Source organism: Dermacentor silvarum, chromosome 7 (assembly GCF_013339745.2).
Source record: "Dermacentor silvarum isolate Dsil-2018 chromosome 7, BIME_Dsil_1.4, whole genome shotgun sequence".
In the NCBI taxonomy this organism is placed as follows: domain Eukaryota; kingdom Metazoa; phylum Arthropoda; class Arachnida; order Ixodida; family Ixodidae; genus Dermacentor; species Dermacentor silvarum.
The window spans coordinates 23,980,215-24,001,202 of NC_051160.1; the positions used below are offsets into that span (position 1 = coordinate 23,980,215).

General features: G+C 44.6%; 3 protein-coding genes across 6 annotated transcripts in view; 2 read left to right on the plus strand and 1 right to left on the minus strand.

Moving 5' to 3' along the window:
- LOC119457742 (serine protease inhibitor 42Dd) overlaps window positions 1-20,988 on the minus strand; it is a 123,280-nt gene that overhangs the window by 59,109 nt on the left and 43,183 nt on the right. The window lies entirely within an intron of this gene.
- Window positions 2-8,456, plus strand: LOC125946649 (uncharacterized). The gene is made up of 5 exons (XM_049670349.1): window positions 2-265; window positions 1,332-1,436; window positions 3,205-3,284; window positions 6,598-6,675; window positions 8,397-8,456. Exons 1-4 carry the CDS (start codon window positions 17-19, stop codon window positions 6,626-6,628), a joined length of 465 nt encoding a protein of 154 aa, XP_049526306.1. The 5' UTR covers window positions 2-16; the 3' UTR covers window positions 6,629-6,675; window positions 8,397-8,456.
- LOC125946650 (uncharacterized) lies at window positions 13,440-20,583 on the plus strand. Its single transcript, XM_049670350.1, has 5 exons — window positions 13,440-13,674; window positions 14,548-14,652; window positions 15,530-15,609; window positions 18,082-18,137; window positions 20,459-20,583. The coding sequence occupies exons 1-5, from the start codon at window positions 13,477-13,479 to the stop codon at window positions 20,473-20,475; spliced, it is 456 nt and encodes a 151-aa protein (XP_049526307.1). The 5' UTR covers window positions 13,440-13,476; the 3' UTR covers window positions 20,476-20,583.

Here is a 20,988-nt window from a genome sequence, read left to right on the forward strand (position 1 = left end):
AGCAGACGATAGCACGATGTGTCTGGTGTTGCTACAGCCCCGCCCACTTCGTGGCAGGCTTCTTTCGACTCCGAATATGAGGCTCCTCCCGGCATTTGCCGTTCTGGTTCTGGCCGTGATCGTGTGCTCCACTCTTTCGGACGCAGAAAGAGTGGTGAAGAAATCCCAATTTCATCGCTACATGCGTTTTGCGCGTCAGCTGGCCCTGAGATACCGGTATTCCGGAAATCACGCTAAACGCGTGACCAAGATCATCGGCGTTACGGTAAGCTCAATAGATCACAATGACTGTTGTTGCTAGCCTTGCTCACTGGTAGCAAGACAATCGTTAACAAAATTTACACTACCCTATAGGAATTTCCATCCCTGCAGAGGAAATCTATACCTGCGTAAAGTTTCTTGCAACCCAAGAGGCAGACGTATGGATGTTAGAAAAGTATTTCTGCATTTTAAGCCCAGTTCCATTAAAGCGAACTTGCACCAAAATAGGTACTCGTAAATCTAAGCCTAAAATAACACTTTTCTCAAAACAATGCATGCACGACGGACGTAGTTAGCGCACATCAACAACACAGCTTCCATAAATTGACACATCCGTCACAACACTCTAAATAGTGGAGTTTCTGCTAAAAAGTATAGTGTTGCGTCTAAAACGTTCATTAAAAACATACTAAAATTTCCGGCGCATCTCTCCTATATTCCGTTCGTTTTTCGTGACCAGGTAGCATGTGCATGGCCACCTAAGCGTCTAGTCCAACTTTTTTTTTCTTACTCCTAGTGGGCGTGATATCGATAAACCGAATTCCATGATCACGATAATGATATAAATAATGAGCAAGCATTCTGAAAGGGGGTGGTGACACATACCGCCAAAGTGATATTTCTGCTTTCCTGGTGTATCTTAGCATGGAAATAATTTAATGCACTACAAGTCGATTTCCGTCACCATCAGTCGATAAGGTCAGGCACCGATAGGCAATGCAAGGATTTCAAGTTATTTAGGAAAATTGCATTGGTCGCTGTACTTTCTTCTATTACCTCTATACATAAATTGCGTGTTAGCAAACAAACGGGAGTGCAGGTAACAAAAGCAGATAATACGTTCATTTTTTTTTCATCTTTTTCTTCTTCGCTACTTTGAATAAAAACGTGTGAGCTAACTTTTGAAAGCTTGGCCGCGTCTGTTATCCATGCCTTCGCAAAAAATTCGCGCATCTAGAGCTCGTCGATTTTTTTTCCCTTCTTACCTACCCAGTATGTTACACCAGCGCTTCTGCTTCTTCGTGACGTCACGCTCTGTAACCTGCCTAATACGTACGTCTGCTTTTCAGCGGGAAGGTAACAGTGCCACCATTAATTTCGAAGCCGTGAACACCGTGTGCAAACCAGGAAGGCGCTATCCAACGAAGTCACGGTGCCCCGAGATAAGTGACGGAGTAAGCACTGTTCTTCCCACCTTATGCATCATTCTAGCAAAAAGCACCCGTTTTAATGCGATTAGCATTCTTAGGCTACTTCACGAACTTTAAACTTTCCGATAGCTATCTGTTTATCTGTGTCTCTAAACGTCTTGCCGCCAACTTGGGCCACCGGGTAGTCCATGGCCTAATGGATGGAGCACCGAGCTGCTGGGCTGAGAGCACCGGGCTTGGAACCAACTGTTGCATGAGCTTGGGTTACTTGGTGGGTGAAACTGCGGGTTTCGCGCTCTTTAATGAACTTCTTTCCCGCCACCCTGGGCCACTGGGTGTGTGCCACTTGGTATGGGCCGCTGTGCAATGATAAAAGAAAATCATTTCAAATTTATCCGGTGTTGAGCGGTATCAAACCGGCGTCACGTTATTTGGACAATCTCATCTGAAAATAGTGAATGGCACTTAGGGATCCCTACGCTGATGAATACGAAAGCAATGCGACGGCCTTGTTCGCGTGCTCGCGTGGTCGTCCAAAGGAGCCGGGCGCAGCTACTGTCTGAGAAGTCGAAGTCAGAGGTTCGTCACGACTGAACTCACCGAAACCGCAGCACCAACTAGCTATATATAGCGCCGTGACGCGCGGCGCTATATATAGACCGGCCAGTATTTCTTTCCATTTTGCCAGTATTTCTTTCTCAGGGTGTCGAGGTCGGGAAACTTCATTTAAATAAAAAAAAGAAAAGTATAAAAAATGTCACGTCACTATTCCTTTCAGAAACGCAGCAGCGTTGTTATGGCTTTGCGCATCGCAGATAAACAAGGCCGCGGTCTAAGAACGTTTTACTCCTTGAAATGACCCGACGGCTGATAGCCGAGCACCGGTGCGAAGGGCCACCCGGCCTTTGATAATCGCATTGTAAATGGTAGTCACACAACACGTGATTCAAGGTTTATTTTTAAATTAATTTTCGATCACATTTACCTGCACTTAAAAGCTTGATCAGTAAGCGTTTTGTATTCCGGCGCTTTCTGAACGTGACCAATGTCTCAAGGAGTCGAACGCCCACTGTCACGCACAGCATGCACCAGAGCATTATAGCCACTGAGCAACCGCTGGGGGATAGCGTCGTCAGCTTCAATACGTTGCCTTTATAGATTATCCTGTGATAATAGGCACAGTAAAATATCATTAATGCACAATGATTCAAGATAGTTTATATCAAATGTCAGAACTACTAGCTTTATGCAGATGTCATTCGGAGGACAGGCGCTCACTCTGTGTGAGTATCAAGCGTAGGCTTCCCTTTTCTTTGTTTAGACTAGCATATGAGTAAACATTGATTCATGATACAGTATTATGAAAATAAAACACCTAATGAAAAGTTTATTAACAGAAATACAATTCACTTACGCAACCATAATCATGTTTTAGGCCAATCAAGCTTCAAAACGAACAGTAGCGAAATTTGCCCAGCATCCTCAAGATGTCAAAGTGACCTTCAAGAAACTCACATATACGAATGAGTGAGATTTTCCTCTGCGTAGTATTTTAAAAGCAATACTATGCGTCCTGCACGAAGTTCGCGCTCCTCCTTTTGACTCCGCAGGATAGGCACGGGGTCAAGTGCATGGTTGCTGTATACTGAAATAGAGCCGTGGTGGTTCCGAAGTGACCGTCAAACTATTGAGCGAAATGTGTACGCGGTTGGAACGGACAGTTCCTCTATATTAAGTGTGCGCCCGAATGTGCAGACGCACTCATTTTACCTGCATGCAATTTACTTTGCAGCTGACGGATAACTGCATCGGCAGTGTGGAGTTCATCGGAGGTTCATTTCGAAGAGTCAAGTACGGGGAAACCATGTGCATGTAAGCTTGTACTTTGCTGCGCACAAACTATTTTTTTTTCAGTTCACCTCATGCACGTGCGCGTTACGCGAGGGAACGTATAGGACTAAAGGATGATGGCTCGGTCTGCGCTCGGAACGGGTATAGTGGGCAACCCTGAAGCACAACTTTAGTGACCTGAACTGTATTGTTCCAGTATATTTCTTTCAGTATATTTCTACAGTACCAACACCGAGGGCCTCATCTGTAAGGATCCTCCGCAAAATCTCCCACACCATTAATGACTACAAATGGTTCATAGAAAAGGCTATTGGCTATTTTAAGCGTGGTAGCATTAAGAGTGTCAAAGTGGAATAAAGTGTATGTGCGTTAAGTGTGGGAAGCCAGTCACGTGATAAAGCTATTATATATATATATATATATATATATATATATATATATATATATATATATATGAGAAGCACAGCTTCGCGGTTATCTTTGGTTTATTCACCCAACAGTGTCGGTCGGTGGACCTACTTTTTTCATCCCCTGAAAAAGGTCGGCCCACCGACCGAAACTGTTGGGTAAGATACGTAAGATAACCGCTAAGTCGTTCTTCTCATTTTGCTGAATACGCTTAGCCCATTGAAAAATCCCGTTACTCTATATATATATATATATATATATATATATATATATATATATATATATATCCCTGACCTAATGCTGCTTTTATCTTCATTACATTCGTGCATTAAATTCTTCGTACTTTAATTTCGAGTTTCTGGGATTTCCTTGTTTCGTTCCTATTAATTTTAACGATGCTGCTCTGACATTTGGTAGAAGGTCCTTATTTAATGTTATGGGTGTCCTGTCCAAACCCCGCTGTTTTTCACATTACGTTATTATTTTTTTCTCCCACCTTACACAAGTTCAAAATCCTCCAGCTCCATTTTCTTTCCCGCATTTGTCTAGTCCCCTTTATTCACCCTTTCGCGGCTCGTTCCACCACCACTTTCGAATGACTCCGCCACAATTCCTCTCATGTACAGCCATTGTCATGTTTCAACACTCAACCCATAGAAGAAAAATCACTTATTCAACTATCTGCACAACTGCCACAGCTTTGCAGCGGTACAGTCGCACGCACAATCGCCACTGCTTCGGGAGGTCATGGAGGCAATCAGAGAAAGCTTTATTCGGGATGCTCTTCAGCAAAAAAAAAAAAAAAAAAATCTGAGCAGTTTGCATTGTTGCCATGTCTTCATGATGATTCCTTTTCCGCGGCGATTTCACGCGGGAAACAAAAAGGAATAACGCAGCTACAGGTCGGGTTAATATGGGAGAGATGTGGTAGCGCCGGAGTATGATGATTGGCTAGATAATCCCGGACTTATACAACCGTAGTGTGGGGCCTCTCGTTGTCACGCACGAGGAACCACTACTCAGATGACGACAAATCAAGAAGGACGCCGCCGAATTGCTTGGCATAAGCGCTTTAACATGGCATTGTGGAAGCTTGGTTTCTTGTTTGTTCTTCAGGCAATTCATGGTGCACCAAGCATCATGGCGCTATAGCATCGAAAGCTGCGATCAACGTTGTCTTTGTTCTCGGTGGCTGTCGCCTCACTTCTTTAGCGAAAGGCGAACCATGACCTCACCACTTGACACTTTGTCGCTTCCTTTGAGGATCGCAACGGTATTGATCACCAACTTTCATCTCCGTCAATACTGCTTAACAAAAAATTACGATCACTTCTGGCCTCTTCCAAATGTACAGCAGCAATTGTTCGTCTGTTTTCTTTATGTTCGTGTGTCAGTATGTTAGAAGCAATTTCAGCATTCTGTTTTCACTTCCCAAAATTGTTGCGTAATAGCCGGTGTCACAAATCCATGTTCAGTTTTAGACCTGACCTTCTGGTATGCACGCAGTGACACGGCGATCTTCATGCAGTAACTGCCTCACACGTTCCACTTTTGCAGCGGTATGCGACGTTCAAGGAAATCTCACTCTGGGATTGTCTTGCACCGAATCTCTTGGCTCCCGAGACATTCGGTGTCATTGAAAGACAGGACTCCTTGATAACGCTTCGTCAACATGTACTTGTGCAGTCATGCTCCATGTCCAAAATAAAACTAATTGTCAACTCTCAGCTCACACGATCACGCCACTCCTGCAACGTCCGACTAAAGGTGCCCACTAGTCGAAAACTGAGTTCCTCAACACGGCTTTGACACTTGGCGAGTTTACATGGACAACCTTTATAAGCTATGTGTACTCTGAGCACACACAAAGCCCACTGAATAATACCATTTTCTTCAGTTTGAATTATACAGACAAAGAAATCAGAAATCAATTGTGAAACTTTTCTTACATCTTTCCCTGCCAATTGTTCCGGTTCGCACCGCAGACGTACAGTTGAAATGCTTCATTGTTTCTTAGGAGAGATTTGATGTAGCTCTAGAATTTTCTTGGACCACCCTTGGGTTTGTGGCTCATTCCTGAGAGCCAGAGATTGTTCGAGATTATGGTTTTTCTTTTTTCCTGAACAAAGCTCCTGGCTTCAAATATAGCTACGGTACCTCCTCACTGGAAGCCTGTGTATGTGCCGGTGTATATGTCACATTCGCGTCTGTTTTTAATTGAAATCAATGGCTGAAAACGTCAAACTTTATTCAACTCTTCAAAAAGGCGGAAATGAACGGCAGGTGATATGATGTTGTTGCTTGAGTCTCCATGTAGTCGCATGCATAAATTTCGCTCGAGAGCCCTCAGACGAGAGATTGCACAGTTTCAATCACAAGTGAGGGAACATCAATACACTTTTAATAGATGAAATGAGAGACAAAAATCTTTCAGATGAAGCGCAATATTTACAGACTATCACTTATAAACACTCAGTAAGCCTGATGCAGGTACGTTGATTTTGCTCCTGCAGTATTTATCCAAAAGAAGTGTCATGAGAAACTATACAAAGCTTTTACACCATCATTGGTTCGGTTACGAGAGACTGCTCATTTCTCTGCACTTCTTGTTAAACCAGGCTTTGTGCTCAGGTGCTCTGGCCACAAACTTAAAGTAGGAAAAGAAGCAGACATATTCCAATTGCAATTCTGACGGCGATTCCAATTCAGATAGCAGCAATAAAGATAAATAAGAAAAATATCACAAGTTGACAAAATCTCTACTTGCTGTAATGTGTGCTGCAATGCTTCCTACATTTACACAGTACCGAGAAGCCTGTGAATAACTTCTTGCGCATTCTCGCGAATGCCAACTATCTTCGCTCTAACCGAACCTTTCTTCGTCTCTCTTTGTTCCTCGAATCGGTGCCTGCTTGTCCTGCTAAAGAGCCATCGGGATCGATATACGTCCACTCTAGGGGCCTCGGAATTCGACGTATTGGTGAGGCGCACCATGTGCTGAAAGGTTGGTAATCTGTATTTGCAGCCTACAAAGTAGTAGTAGTAGTAGTAGTAGTAGTAGTAGTAGTAGTAGTAGTAGTAGTAGTAGTAGTAGTAGTAAAACTTTATTATATTTAGAAACCAGACAGGCTCCTACCCTAGTCCTCAGAGGGGGTAGGGGGTTAAAGACGAAGTTTGTCCCGCAGGGTGGTGCCCCTTTTCCAAGGCCCCACTAGCACGGGCCATCCGCTCAGCTCGTTAGATCAGCCTACAAAGCAAAGCAGCGTTCTCGGTTATCCTCTCTTACCCGCATAGGTCGGCAAACTCCCTCATGAGTCGGCTCACTCAGATTGACTCAGACCGGCCTTTGAGTCGAAGTCTGCGTGAGCCCGGCTGAGTAGAATTTTGGTGAATCCTAGTCCGAGGGAAGGCTCTAAGCAAAACGTATCATTTGTGCGTTGTAAGTGATTTCCGTTTATTTTGCAGACCTATGCTTACCTGGGGGACTAAGTTTCTCAACATACCGATTCTCAGCTCTTAATTTGATGTTCCGCTTTTGGACAAGTTGATGCAGTATAACTTTACAATGAGTCGGTGCAGCATTAGTTCAGGACAGTCTGAGTCACCCCGAAGTACTGCGTCAATATTTTGCGCGAACCAAGTTCTCTTCAAAATATTCCTTTTTCTTTTTGCTGGTTTATTGATGACTTGAATTATTTACCCCTTGATACTGCTGATGCAGCCTTGTTCTTGTTTTTGAAAATTGCAAAAAAAATAAAGGAGGACGTCACACTTGATAGCGTGCCGCGCGGAGAGAGACTCGATCGTGGCTTCGTTAGACGCCAGACAAGAGACGCGGAGTTTATTGAAAGAAGCAGACAAGGAACAGACAAGCTATGTATATCGCAGGCATGAAACAAAATATAAGCTAAAGTGAAAGACAGATATCGGAAGTCAAACGGCAGACAGAAGGAGCATTAAGTCACTGTTCGCTGCGATAAACAGGTTTGAAGTATCTCGACGTATGATGATGCTGAGAAATACGCGATCAGACAGGGGCTGCGAATGAGGGCACCGTTATGAACTACGCTTGCGGCTTGGTGTAGATGCAGAACCGAATATTACGATATGTTGATGGTTCGACGTCGACTTTGTCTAAGACCACAGCGCAGGACGAGGGCTGGGAGCAGCGACACCACGATGATCGGTACATAAATATATAAGTATAAGCTCAAAACACCATGTTGCGAGGTGTCGGTGCTGAACTCCGCAAAGGTGAGACAATACGGTGACGACTAAGCCACAGTGTTGAGCAAAGTTGCTGACTTCACCAACTGCACTTGCCCTCCCGCTGGCGTAGAGCCAGATACCAGAGCCAGGAACCTTCGAGCCATACAACCATGCTGAGCTGTGGGTCCGAGTCGTCCAGTGGGCCTATAAGCGCCCATACGGGTGGTGTTGTTCGGTGGGTGATGTTATCATAGTTGAAAAGGGTAGTCCTTCGGACTTATTGGTATACGGCGTTGGCAATCTTTGCCGATCAGCGCAAAAATTTCTGAGGTGAGGTTATCGCGCATAACTGGTGATAACTGGTGCGAAAAAGTCGTGTGTGTGACGATTAGTGAATGAAATTGTCGGATGCGGCGTTCTGTTTCTCCCTATTTCCTCAGGAAATTTTGCGCAGATCGTAAAATGTTTGGTTGTCCATGTTTCTCAAGCAGTGACTTCAATTTTCTTTTCTTACAGCCCCATACAAAGAGTAAAATCACAGTTATCACCACCATGTATGGCCAACGGTCAGCACTGGGCAAGGCTTCTCACCGTAGTGGGAATAAATTCATGTTTTGTTGTTCAGAGCTGCACTGCCTCATTCGCAATATCTACACAGTGGCCACCGGATCACCATGAGTACTGCCGCCTTGATGTGCCAAATATACGCTGGCTCGTACTGTTTCGCAACAAAAAAAATATTTTTGGAACTATGGTAACTAGCGAAAGCTCGCGCTGGTTAATTACTACAACTGCGTGAAAAACAGGGACTGTCAGAGGCACTAGAACGACAGTTCTCGTTGCTGTCCTGCTTGTTCCTCCCCGCGACCTGATTTTTCGCACTGCTTTTAACATACTCGGGATGAATTGCTACGAGTCAGCTTAACAAACTGCATCTCTAATTTTATGTGTGTTGTTACTTTTCGAACATTTGCAAAACATCATTAGAAAACAAAAATATTCAATTGGCAAGAAATAAGAATAGAGAACCAAAGAACGTACAAAACATCAAAATAGACAAGAAAAAGATTGCGTAGTTTACGGCCGGCACACACTACAATATATGACAGTGCGTGTTAATCGCCCTTGTACTGAATACAGGAAATACCTAAATCTAGCACAACAAGTTTTATTAGTCAGCCTATTTATTGTGCGATATGTTCACGCACCCCCACTCGTTGCAATGACGACGCAGGCTGACGTGAGTGAGATAACTTTATTTGGAATCCGCGATTGGAAGGCACGGGCCTGGGCCGCCTAGATTGTCACTGCATGGGAGCTGTTGCTGATGGGTAAAATATTTCACCATTCAGTGACAATCCACGCAGGACAACTTTGACGGGCCGTGCAGAGAGGTCTCTGTGATCATTTTGCAACAGTGAGTGAGTGAGATAACTTTATTCGGAATCCAGCGATTGGGAGGCCGGGGCCTCGGGCCGCCTAGATGGCCGCTGGGAGCTGTTGCTCCCGCGTGGCCCTCCATGGCTCTCTGGACGGCCCAAAGTTGGTCTTGGACTTCTGAACTGAGCAGTGCGGCCAACCACCACGCCTGCAGATTTTCCGGGGAGCCCACCCTTTTATCTTGGTATACTTTCCATCCCCACAACATGTGCTGAAGGGTGGCTCTAGCAGACTTGCATAGCTTGCATATATTTTGCAACAGTGTTTCTCAAACTTTTCAAGTAGGTAATCCCTTTCAGTAGTACCAAGCCCACAATGACCCCCTCCCTACCTCATAAGCCTTCCGAAAATTTATTTTAGAGCTCAGTTCTTAAGCGCCCGTTCCTGCGACGAGCGTCGGCGTCGGCGTCGTCACCTATAACCGAGCGAACGAGCACAGCGAAAGAGGAAAGCGAACGCGGAGCGCAGTATGGCATGAAAGACGCGAGGAGGAAATTGGGAGGAGGGTGCAGCGGAGCCATGAGGTGGAAAGCGGAGGAGGGTATGGCGAAAGCGTGAGAAAAAAAGCGTAGTGCGGCGACGATGTCCAGATTAGCAATGGCGCCAGAGTAGCGCGCGTCGTCAGAGACGTCTGTCGGCGGCGGCTGCTGTGAATCGCGCCCACCCGTCACCCACACGCTGGCTCTCGCGATCTCCAGATTAGCGAGGCATTCGATCGCGCCACACTTCGCTCTGTTTACAACGTGTACCACGAGACAGATGGTCCGCGCCAGCCAATATATCGCGAAATGAACACACTTATAGAGCTACGCTCAAATTTCGCATTAGAGAGTATCGTAATCGTCGGTGAATAGTTTTTCTCAAGGACGAAGATTGACATTTCATTTCATTTCTTAGACATTATCCACAGCAGAGAGAATTATCAAATATACTCGTTAATGTTTTAACAGGCATTCATTTATGCATTTGTTTTAATATGAAGGATGTATTTCCTTTCTTGATGCAACCTTGTCTCCTGAACCCCAATGCTACAGTTGCGGTGAGGCAAAACTTGCTGTGGGTGCGAGGCCATGTTCGGTGATGTTCTCTTTGTGGAGAGTGTTGAGCAAATAAACCAAAAATAACCGCGAAGTTGTGCTTGTCATTTTTCTTGTCACGCTTGGCCATTGAAAAACATCTAGCCACTATATATACATATATATTACTCTTCAATAAAACGGTACTGAAAAAGCATGGGCACCGAGACTGAAAATTCATGTCTGTTCCGGCAAGCAGAATGTACATATAGTTGGGCCCTCCATGACCCCCCAGAAAATGCTTATGACCCATTTGGCGGTCATGACCTGCAGTTTGAGAAACGCTAACATTGTAACATCACAATGAACCAACTGAAACGTCTTCCAAAAAGCTCATTTGCGAAACAAATAGGTCGTATGTAGGTCTCATACGAGTATTTGCAGCCGAAAAAGTCGGCAGGAGATTCAGCGCTGCACCTCTTAAGTGCTGGGAATGTCCACACACTCGCCACGGTTAAGGTCTGCGTTTCGTCGCTTATGGAAATAAAAGAACAAACAAACCTGGTCCACAGTAACTCCCTGGCACTCACACCTCAATAATGGGCGACGCCGCGACTTCTGTGAGCTGTACAAAGTGCTGTCCTTGAGAAAGTCATATCAAACGTATATAGCGAACCAAATCTGATAAATATGAGGTCTTGTTTAGAGTGCGCATTTTCAGAAGCACCTTGTTGCTGTTGTCATCTTCACTATTTTGAAACGACGTTGTGCATATGGTGTTCATGTCAACAGAAATGGTTGAGACCCTTCCCCATTAAAACACCAACGGTCCTTCGCTGCGCTGTAGCTCCCACATAAGCTTGAATGGTATGTGAGAAGAAATGAGACTCAGTTGAGCCATGCCGAGTTTCTGGATATCCAAGGTTTCGGCATTCCTAACTCCAAGAAAGACTAGATAGATTGAATAAAGCCTGTGGTAAACGTGTGAAACTCTGGCGGGAAATGAAGCACTCGGAATGTTAAATTATCAGTCCACAGACAGATATCGTTTTTCGAATCATAAGAGAAAATGCACACTGCAAACTGCGCTGCACTGCTCATTTTTCAGGAACGCTCACCTGAAGGGCACATCTGCACTTTGTTGGCACCGGCAAACAGGCTTTGCGTTACTTTTGCACAACGGTCTTTCTCTTCACTCCTCGTGACCGTCTCTGAATGTCGCGGTTCCTTGGACGATTGCTGTGTCGACCGGCAATCTCGGGCGACTACGACCTTTCGCCGACGTACATTACCCGATGTTCAACACAGCACCCCCAACTATGTACACCACTTGACAAGGACCAAATGAAGCCTCAGCTTTTAGGTAAGCAGGGATATTATAAGCACCGACCCCTATTACTCCTCTTTGAAACCACAAGTTCAGCCCAACGTCATCTGCCGTCTGCCTTACTAAGGCCACATCCACTGAAGATCAATGGTACCCGGCTGCTTACATCAAATCGGCAATGATGCAAGTGGTTAGCAAGCCTCGGGACTGAAATTACCTATTCTTTAGTGACGTACTATTAAAGTTTCCTAGCTCGGCAGGACAGTCAATACTTCTCAAGACAGAAGATGCATCATGTACAACGCTTGACCTACGACCACCCAAGTGTGGGCATTGTGAAAGATGGCACAACTATCCACAAATATTTGTCCTCTCTTGAAGGCGATGACAGCCCTTAGCAGTCGGCTCCAGCGTTTCTCTGTTATGATCCTCTCTTATCATCTCTGGTATTATCTGTTATTACAGGTATAATCAGTAGTCCGTATCGCTTCCGGGAAGATGATGTTTTCCGAAACACTTATATTGCGCTTTCGTCATCTTCATCTGCAGACGATTACCTACACAATGATCATAGGAGCTCACAGGGTCATTTGATGCTGTAGAAATTAAAAATTAACCATAGTTTAAAAATGGGTAACCAGAATTGTAAAGTTGAAGCAAGTCATGCAACTTCACGTTTACCTCAAGCTTTTTTGTTCTCATGGCTGAGTGATATTCTGGACATATATAGCGATGAACATAGTTCGCAGTTATTAAGAAAGCTTCCTTCGTGCATGTACCACGAACAACACCGTCAGCGAGTGCGTCGAATTATGTTTGTGAGAGAGCAACTTGTATACAACTCCTGACTAAAGTACGCTCGCAAATTAATTGAAGCTTGCAAGTCCGCAATATTTATGTGGATGGTATAATTCTGTGTACGACATCTCAGCAGGGAATGACGAAGATAAACTGAACGCGAACCATTCATGAAGGAAAACAGCCATGATGGCATAGAATGTGCTATATGGCGATGCTGGTTGTAAGGCCAAGAAAGTTCTTTTAAAGCAAATAGGATGAGGGGAAAGATGCGCATCGAGAGGTGAAACAATGGTCATAGTTTGGTCCTCCGGGATAAAAAATGGCACACAGAACAATCAAAATTTAGCGCCAGTGGGCAGGCGGCGTCTTCATTTCGTGTTATAACAACGGGTCAAAAACAATACGACGGCCTCAGGTGATTTAGGATGTCAGCGAGACAACTGTTAGGAAGTGCGAGGTTTACACTTGAAACAAATGTCTGATTAATTTTGTTTCTGTCTAGGCCTCTTCGCACACACAAAAGATCATTATATCCAATGGTGTCCCGCTGGAGGACATGATAGTACGCCCTCAATGCTACAACTATAAACATTGTGGGAAGTTTGGCAATCACTCGCTTTTCTAATGCTCGTCGCTGTTACATTTCGAAGTAGAAAGGTATACCCAGCTTTGGGCGCCACAATATATTTCACTTTTGCAAACATCTGTTGCGAGCTGCTACTTCGCACTAGAGGTGGCCGATCTGAGAAGCTGCCGTGACGCACTGGTTCAATTTCCTGCCTCAGACCTTTGTCACGTGGTCCCATAAGATGATTACACTTCACGAGCTGTAACAGCCCTCTCTGTAGCACCAGTGACGACCTGACAATGGGGTCGTTAAATCTGAATCTACGACTTTCAGACGCGAAGCTGGCGACGTCCGATAAGCGTATTTATACGTTTGAAGCAGATGGCCGTGCGCTGTATCCTGTCTCCTCGCTGCCTTGGTGGCAAATTTCCTTCAACGTTAACTATGAGGTTCCCACTTGCCTTTGCCGTGGTGGTTCTGGCCTTGACCGCATGCTCAACTCTTTCGGACGCTCGAGAGAGTACAGAAAGTGTGGAGAATACCCAGTTTCGTCACTACTTGCGCTTTGCCCGTGAGATGGCCCTCAGATATTTCAGTGACCAGGAGCGCGCAGTCCGCGTGACGAAGATAACGAAAGTCAGGGTAAGTGCACAAGAACTAGGCGACTGCTTCTGATGACCTGGCGAGCAGTACAAGGACGATCTATGCCAAAATTTGCGTTACCCTGTGAAATTAGACCCCAACACAGGAAGTCTTATAGGCGTGAATTCCCAATCGTCCCAATACGCTGACAGGAATGTCAAAAACATATTTGCTCTATTTAAGCACTGCTCTATGAGATAATCTGTGTCCAAGAACAAGTGCACACGTCGAACGGATTCAACTGATGCATATATGTAAATAACTCCCTGTGCACAGCTATCACTATAAATGCAATTTAATTAACCAACATTTAAAGAAAAGAAATAACCATCACAATACATTGAAGCGAAGGTTTCACTGCATTGGTACCTTTGTTGAATCTTTCGCTGAAAACCTAATGAAGCATATGGCCCCTTCCTCTTGGCATTTTTTTTTTCGCTTTTGCGCCAAGTAGACTGTATCATCTAAGCCACTTGTGGAAACTAGACCAGCTTTCTTCCTTAGCGACGCCTGCGAAACCTAGTGGATCCAGCACCGGCAAAGCAAGTTCTATCATTATTATATGATAATAATAATAATAATAATAATAATAATAATAATAATAATAATAATAATAATAATAATAATAATAATAATAATAATAATAATAATGGCATCTCTTCGAGACAAGGTGGTGGTGCATATGACTGTGTTCGTATTTATATTTCTAGCATATTAGTTAAATACTTATATACACAAGTGGATAGTCGTCACAATCTGTTGGTAGAGCTATGGAAGAATGAGGCCATTCATGGATCTATAAGGTTGTTCAGACAAGTGCACTTGTTACTCCATTTCCCTACCCTGTCTGTCCTGCGTTTGTCCACGTTTCAGAGGAAAGATAACATTGCCAGCATTACCTTCGAAGCCGTGGACATCATGTGCAAACCTGGAGAGCGCTATCCGATTTGGCTGCAGTGTCCGGCACTAAACAACAGGGTAAGCGTTTACATTTTTTTTTTTCGGATCGCCTTCCTCTCTTTCCCCGCCCTTCTTGTGCGAGGACCCTCATTTTTGAAACCATGCACATTCTGACATTCCCGACAGAGTCTTTCTATTCTGTTCTGAAATGCTGCTAGGCGGCGCTCATTAGAGTGCAAGAACTATGGACCGTCGTTAGCTTTGCTTTGTGGCAGTCACAGCTTCTCACATATTTTAGAGAGCTCCCCGAATCCCTATGCGACATACGACTGTCCTTCTGATGCCCTACGTCCATCAGCAATGCCATGCCACGTCGTTCAAATGGGAAAGCAGAGGAAGAATGTCAACAAGAGAGAAAGGAAAGCGACAAAGGAAAGGCAAGGAGGTGAACCACTGTGACAAGTCAAAAATGAAGGAGAGGTTCTTCGCAAAAAAAAAAAAAGCGCTATCGTCTACTTCTATTGTCTCTGCCGACTATATTTCGGTAAAGTGTAATCTAAGGAGCCTTCTTTGCGAACTAAGATATTTTTATGAAGGTTTGCTTTCTAGAAAACTTTATTTAGGCAACCATGATCATGTTTTAGGCCAATCAAGGTCTATGACGAGAACACAATTATCACTGCGTTCCCGTAAAGTCACATGTGTTCTCTGAAAGACTCGCATAGATGGTGGCGCCATCCCCCTATCCGAGTATAGTAAGAGAAGTGTGTTGTGGCATGTGCAAAAGTCTCGCTTTTCATTGCGTCTTCATAGAAAATGACACCGCGTCATACTGCGCGGCTGCCGTACACTGAAATGGCGCCGTGCGAGTTTCAAAGTGCTGGGTGAATTCGTGCGCATAGTAAGGTGCACCTTGACGTGCTGACGCAATCATCTGTCCTACACGACCTCGCAGGTGACGCATTTCTGCAGCGGTAGCATGGAGTTCCCTCGCAAGTTGTATGGAAAAGTCAAGTACCTCACGACCATTTGCCTGTAAGCCTATACTGTACTGTCCACAAAATAATTTATTTCTACATACGTCATGCATGCGCGTGTTAAAAAAGAATGTCAGCCTCACGCCGCGGAAGGAACGCCTCCTTGCTGCGATCGAATTCACATAAAACTCACATAAAATTCACATAAAACATAAACACTAGCCACGTTAACCGTAGACACCAATAGCGACATTTCGTTACAATAAAGAGATTTCCTGGGCTCTTAAGTGAAATATTGATATTTAGGTAAAAGCAGCTAGGCCCTTGAAAAAAAATGTCATCAGGATTTTCATTTTTTTCGCACGTTTTGGTCGCATGTTAAGAACTACAGCACATTACACAAGGACAGCGCATTACACAAGCATTTTGCTTCGTGGCAAATGTTTTCTAAGCGCTTAAGCATGATGGTCAGGCGTCAGTACACAGCATATAGGCGTCAATGCAGGTCTCATAGCGATGATACTGTAATGTAGTTTTGGTACAACGCACTGCAGACCGGCCAATTCGCATAAAAGCTTGAATGAACAACGTTCCTCAGAGCATGGGACAAAGGTAAATATATTGCTTTTGCTTAACGTAGGTGTTGCGAATTGCACGGAGGAATGGTAGTCACTCAATCGCCAAATGCAATAAATTGCTCGGACATCCAAGGCCTGGTTCAGGTATAGTGTAACTATCGAGTATCTCATCCGTGCAAATTTTTGTTTTGATATATGAGTCTGCGTCCCACGAAAAGCTCGTAAAAATAGACGTGTGTTCGACACCAAAACAAAAGAAGTCGCAGTTTTGCCCGAAAGGCGAAGCATGAATTGCGATAGCAAATTAGTAGAGAGCTATACGGAGTAAGGATAGTAGTTTTATCGGCTGTTTAAACTTGGACACATTCGCTTACTAAGTGAACTAACAAGCATGGCGTCAGCGTGCACAAGCAAACACTCGACGATCACACTCGACGACCTCAGACAACCGTTGTCAAAGCGCTGGCGTGAGCAAGTGCGACAGCAGCAGCGAGCGAAGGTTCGTGTGGTCTATCGCTTGAATGGAAACTGAGCGGCGAAAGCACCGCGCATACAAAGCTATGAGCCGTCTGCAGTTCGCTTTCAAGATACGGTGCGGGCGTCCGCCCGCAGCCGCGCAAAGTAGAAGTACGAAATTGCTGGCAGAGTAGAAGCCACACCCCCTCCCTCCCGCGTTGCCTTCCCGCTTTCCTCCTTTCACGTGTGAGACTGAGCAACCCAATCTAAAGCCCCGTTTACATGAATGCGAGTGGTGTTGGACTGAGTCGCCAGTTCCCCTTGCGCCGTAGGTGCCGCGGCACGACGTCGCCCCCACCCCTCCCTCCCTCCCTCCCTCCCTCCCAACCCCCCCACGGCCTTTCGCGCGAGGGTCACGTTTGTTCACCGCCTCGCGTTCGCTCTCCGTGAAAGCGCGCATCTCTCGCGCGCTTTCATTCACACATACAGCATACGGCGTGCGGCGACGATTTTATTGACCTTGGACTTTATATGGAACGTCACGGCGACGGCGACGGCAGAAATCCGCTTGGAGTGCCCATACAATTGTTATCGCAATAAAACAGACGCTATCATTGCTGCTGCCACGACGCTTAATAAGGAATACTGAAAAAAAAGGTGTGGCCTCTAAGCATTAGCCCATAGATTGGGCAGGGCCCAAGACATGCTGTAAATATGGCAGGCCATGTTCTGGGAAATTCATCATATCTGCTAACCACAGGCGGCCGCGTCGTCTAGTAAGGCGTTATTTAAAATCTATTAATAAATCTGTTCACGATTATCAACCCTGCTTTTTTTGACGAGATAGTTTCGATAGTACGTATTAATCACTTAAAACCAATTTAGTCGAATTTAAATTACTTTGCCGTTGGCGTTTAAGGCAGACTGATTTTATTTCTGGAAGCATCACATAGTACATTGAGGTATGTATTTATAGCCGCGCACGGCAGTGTCAGAGTGAAAGAGAACAGATGTTCAACCGACGCGAACAACGTGCTTTGGGATTGATTCAGCTCACTCGGTAATCCTCTCTCAAGCGTAAACTTTGTGGATATTCATGCAGCTCTGTTCTGACAAACAAATTCTACTGTTTGTACAAATTTACGCATTCTGTTCTTCTGTTCTTTCATGACCGATGATTCGTGTTAACAAACTGTCAAACTCGATATAAAAACTACTTTTAAAATCAATTTTAATTGATGTTCTCTACCTTTTTGTTTCACCCATATTCCAGCCGTATTTTACTATTTTAGTTTGGTTGGCACCCCCTGGTGTCCAAACAGACGCTTCTGTTCACCATTCATATGTGCTACTATGTTTCCTCTCTTTACAACCTACCGACTAGCCTAGATCCTCGCGAATGCTCGCGAGGGCACATCTGTCCTCGTTCTAACCTAACCCGTTTTCTGTTTCTCTTGCCTTCTCGAATCGGTACGGGCCTGCCTGCTCTACTAAAGTTCCATGGAATACCCACTACGGCCGCAGAGTAATCTGGGCGCACCGTTCGTTGAAGGTTGGTAATCTGCACTTACAGCCTACTAAATGGGGCTGTGCACTTGACTAACCTCTTTAAATTTGTTGTCGTAACTTCGTTACCTACAGACTATGTGCTGATAAATTGAGCTGGAACACTTAAGCGAAGCAAATCTGTGTTCTCGTATCGCATGTAGTCACATGTCGACGAAAAATAGCATTTTGTCAACTCTAGTTTGGAAAACTAATATCCACTGCGTGTTTTCTAGTACTAATGATTCAGAAGTACTAGGCAAGAAGTAAACACTTCCAGAGCTCCTCTCCTTTTTTTCCGGTTTTGAGCAGTGGTATTCTTATCAGTGAATCAGGATGCCACTTTATGCCTTTAAAGATTTCCTGCTGGCAATATAATCATTTGCTGCTGTGGCAGCATTGCTATCTGCTGTATATGTACTAAGTAAACACACAAATAAATTAAAGAAATGTAAAGAGCCGAGAGAAGACTTATCGCAAGGAGCGTCGATAAGCCACAGGACAAACCAACGTAAAAACTTTTTTTTTTATTTATCCGTTGCCCCACAGGACGTGTGGGCGTAGCCGCTCTCTGTCGTATAAAAACAGCCGACAACCGTGTGACATGAAAACACAGGCCGAGTGTGCGCCGGAGTGTTTTCGTCATCACTGTTGTTTCTGATAGACCGCCCATTTAGCGCACGCTGAATGTCATTTGCCAAAAATAACGATCAAAGTGCTAGAATGCGGTGGTTTAGCGTTTATATCAACGCTGAAGAGCCTGCCGGGTTCACTGGGATGCCGTCGACTGCCGATCGGAATGGTAAACGCTGTTGCATTGATGACGACAGCTCACTGGTCACGTGATGTTCGGCGCATTTGTGAGTAAGCATGCTCGTTTCTTCAAAGGCCGCACAAGGTCAGTTGGGCGATCACTGCGGCTTATCGCAACAAGTGTGTGTGCGTGAGGTCGGGGCCCAAGGTTAGTCAGCCAGCGGTCGGTGACGCTTACCGGAGGAGTGGCCAAGTTTTCTGTGTAGCATTTACTTCGTTTTATATGCCACGCAGTTAATAGCTCGTGAAGTTTATTTAATGCCTCTCTTGAGTCCCGCAAGTTATTCCTAAACAAAAAAATATTCACTAATTAATTATCAATTATTAATAGATAGCGTATTGTTAACGCCAACGAATACCGTCGCTGCCTTTTCCTGGTGACGGCTACTTCGAGCCCTGCAAAGGAGTCGTGTCGCTTAAAATCGTACCTCCGTGATCGCAAATGAGCCTTGACTAAAAGTTCCTCGTCGACTCTGCCGAATATATATCGTAACACTGTGCAACACCGAGTTGACTGTGCAAGAACTGCTCTTCAGTTGTCATCTTATTATGAAAAAGAAGGCTTTGGCGTGCTGTCATAGCCGGATCAGACGCCGAACAAGACAAAGAAATTACTGAAAACTTGATGTTTAGGCTCCTACACCGAAGCGTCGTTCACAATAAAGCTTCCGTGTGGGCAAGGCTCTCATGTGGACAAGTATCCCGTCAATTGATTGTGAGCAACGCTCCCGTGTGGGTGTTCGATAAGTAAAATATTTATTAATTTGTTCGTTTGGTTGGCACCTGTGTTGTTTTCTTCATCAGTCTTCCAGACTAGACGAGACTTTTGTCAGACTCAACTTCATAGCAGGAACCTTCGGAGCAAAGTTTGACTGTCGGGCTTGTTAATTGACAGTGCATCTTGAAATCGACAGCGCTTGGAACATACGCGAGAAATAGACAGAGCCTTGTCCGGGCACCATTGTAATGTGCGTTCTTAAGCGTTAACGTTTCAATGACAAGGAGTTGCTCCTGCGGATATCCTCCACATACACAAATTTGCTATGGGGCATTTGAGTACACACTTATTGTGCGTATAATTTGGACATGGAGCCACTAATACGACACATTGAGTTCTTCAAGCTGTGAAACGCCATTCTTCTGTTATTGCCATTTTGAATGTACTGTTGCAGGATTGGAGGAGATGTTATTCGCTATTCAAAAGCTTTCTCGTTTGACCTTGCTGGTACGTCATAGTCAAACGTTTCACGATCAGCGGAAAGATTGTGGTGTCGAGATTGTTACCGCGCACGGCTTATAACAACCAGTGCGATAATAGAGTGTGAATGTGCACCGTTTTTTTTTTCGAAATTTAAAATAAAAATGCAGCGTTCTGTTTCTTTCTTCTGCTTCCACCACACTTATTGCACTGATTGTCAGAAGTTACGGTACCAATGCTACTTAAGATGTGATTTATGTTTTGTATGACCTTACCAATGGTACTTAAGATGTTATTTATGTTTTGTGTTCTTACAGCTTCATACGAAGAGTAGACGGTGTATATTATGCACGGCCATCGTTACCACTCATGGCCAATCATGAGCACTGTGTAGGCTTTCTCGCCGTTGTAAGAATAAAATGTTTCTTTTGTGGTTTGGAACAGCGCTGTCTCATATAAATTTCTGCGCAATGAATCTCATGTTTCAGCAGGCACTGTCGCCTTGAAGCGTTGAATAGATACTTAAATGAAACGGTTTCGAGATATTCGCGGAACAAGTTACGATCTTGGAAACTAACGGGCTCTTCCAGTACCTCATAGTATTTCTATTTTGGTCGTTCTTTTGCTCAATGTTCCCAGTCATTGCTAGAAAACTTGGAAGCTCGCAACTGGCAATAAAGTAGAATGGAAATGAAGCGAAAACTCGAAATAAATACAAATACAACTCCGTGTGATTAGTCACCAGATCTCCGCGCAATGTACGCAATACGTGATTGTTAATAATCATGGTTTATGCTAAGAATTAGGGGACCAAAATGTGGTGCGAACTATTCAGTACACACCCGTA

Bases quoted from the DNA above. Each gene is read 5' to 3' on its own strand.
- LOC125946649 (XM_049670349.1), top strand. From the start codon at position 17: ATGTGTCTGGTGTTGCTACAGCCCCGCCCACTTCGTGGCAGGCTTCTT. The intron at 266-1,331 runs GTAAGCTCAATA...TCTGCTTTTCAG, and splicing joins CCAAGATCATCGGCGTTACG to CGGGAAGGTAACAGTGCCAC. The intron at 3,285-6,597 runs GTAAGCTTGTAC...GTCCTGCTAAAG, and splicing joins TACGGGGAAACCATGTGCAT to AGCCATCGGGATCGATATAC.
- LOC125946650 (XM_049670350.1), top strand. From the start codon at position 13,477: ATGAGGTTCCCACTTGCCTTTGCCGTGGTGGTTCTGGCCTTGACCGCA. The intron at 14,653-15,529 runs GTAAGCGTTTAC...ACGACCTCGCAG, and splicing joins GTCCGGCACTAAACAACAGG to GTGACGCATTTCTGCAGCGG. The intron at 15,610-18,081 runs GTAAGCCTATAC...GCTCTACTAAAG, and splicing joins TACCTCACGACCATTTGCCT to TTCCATGGAATACCCACTAC.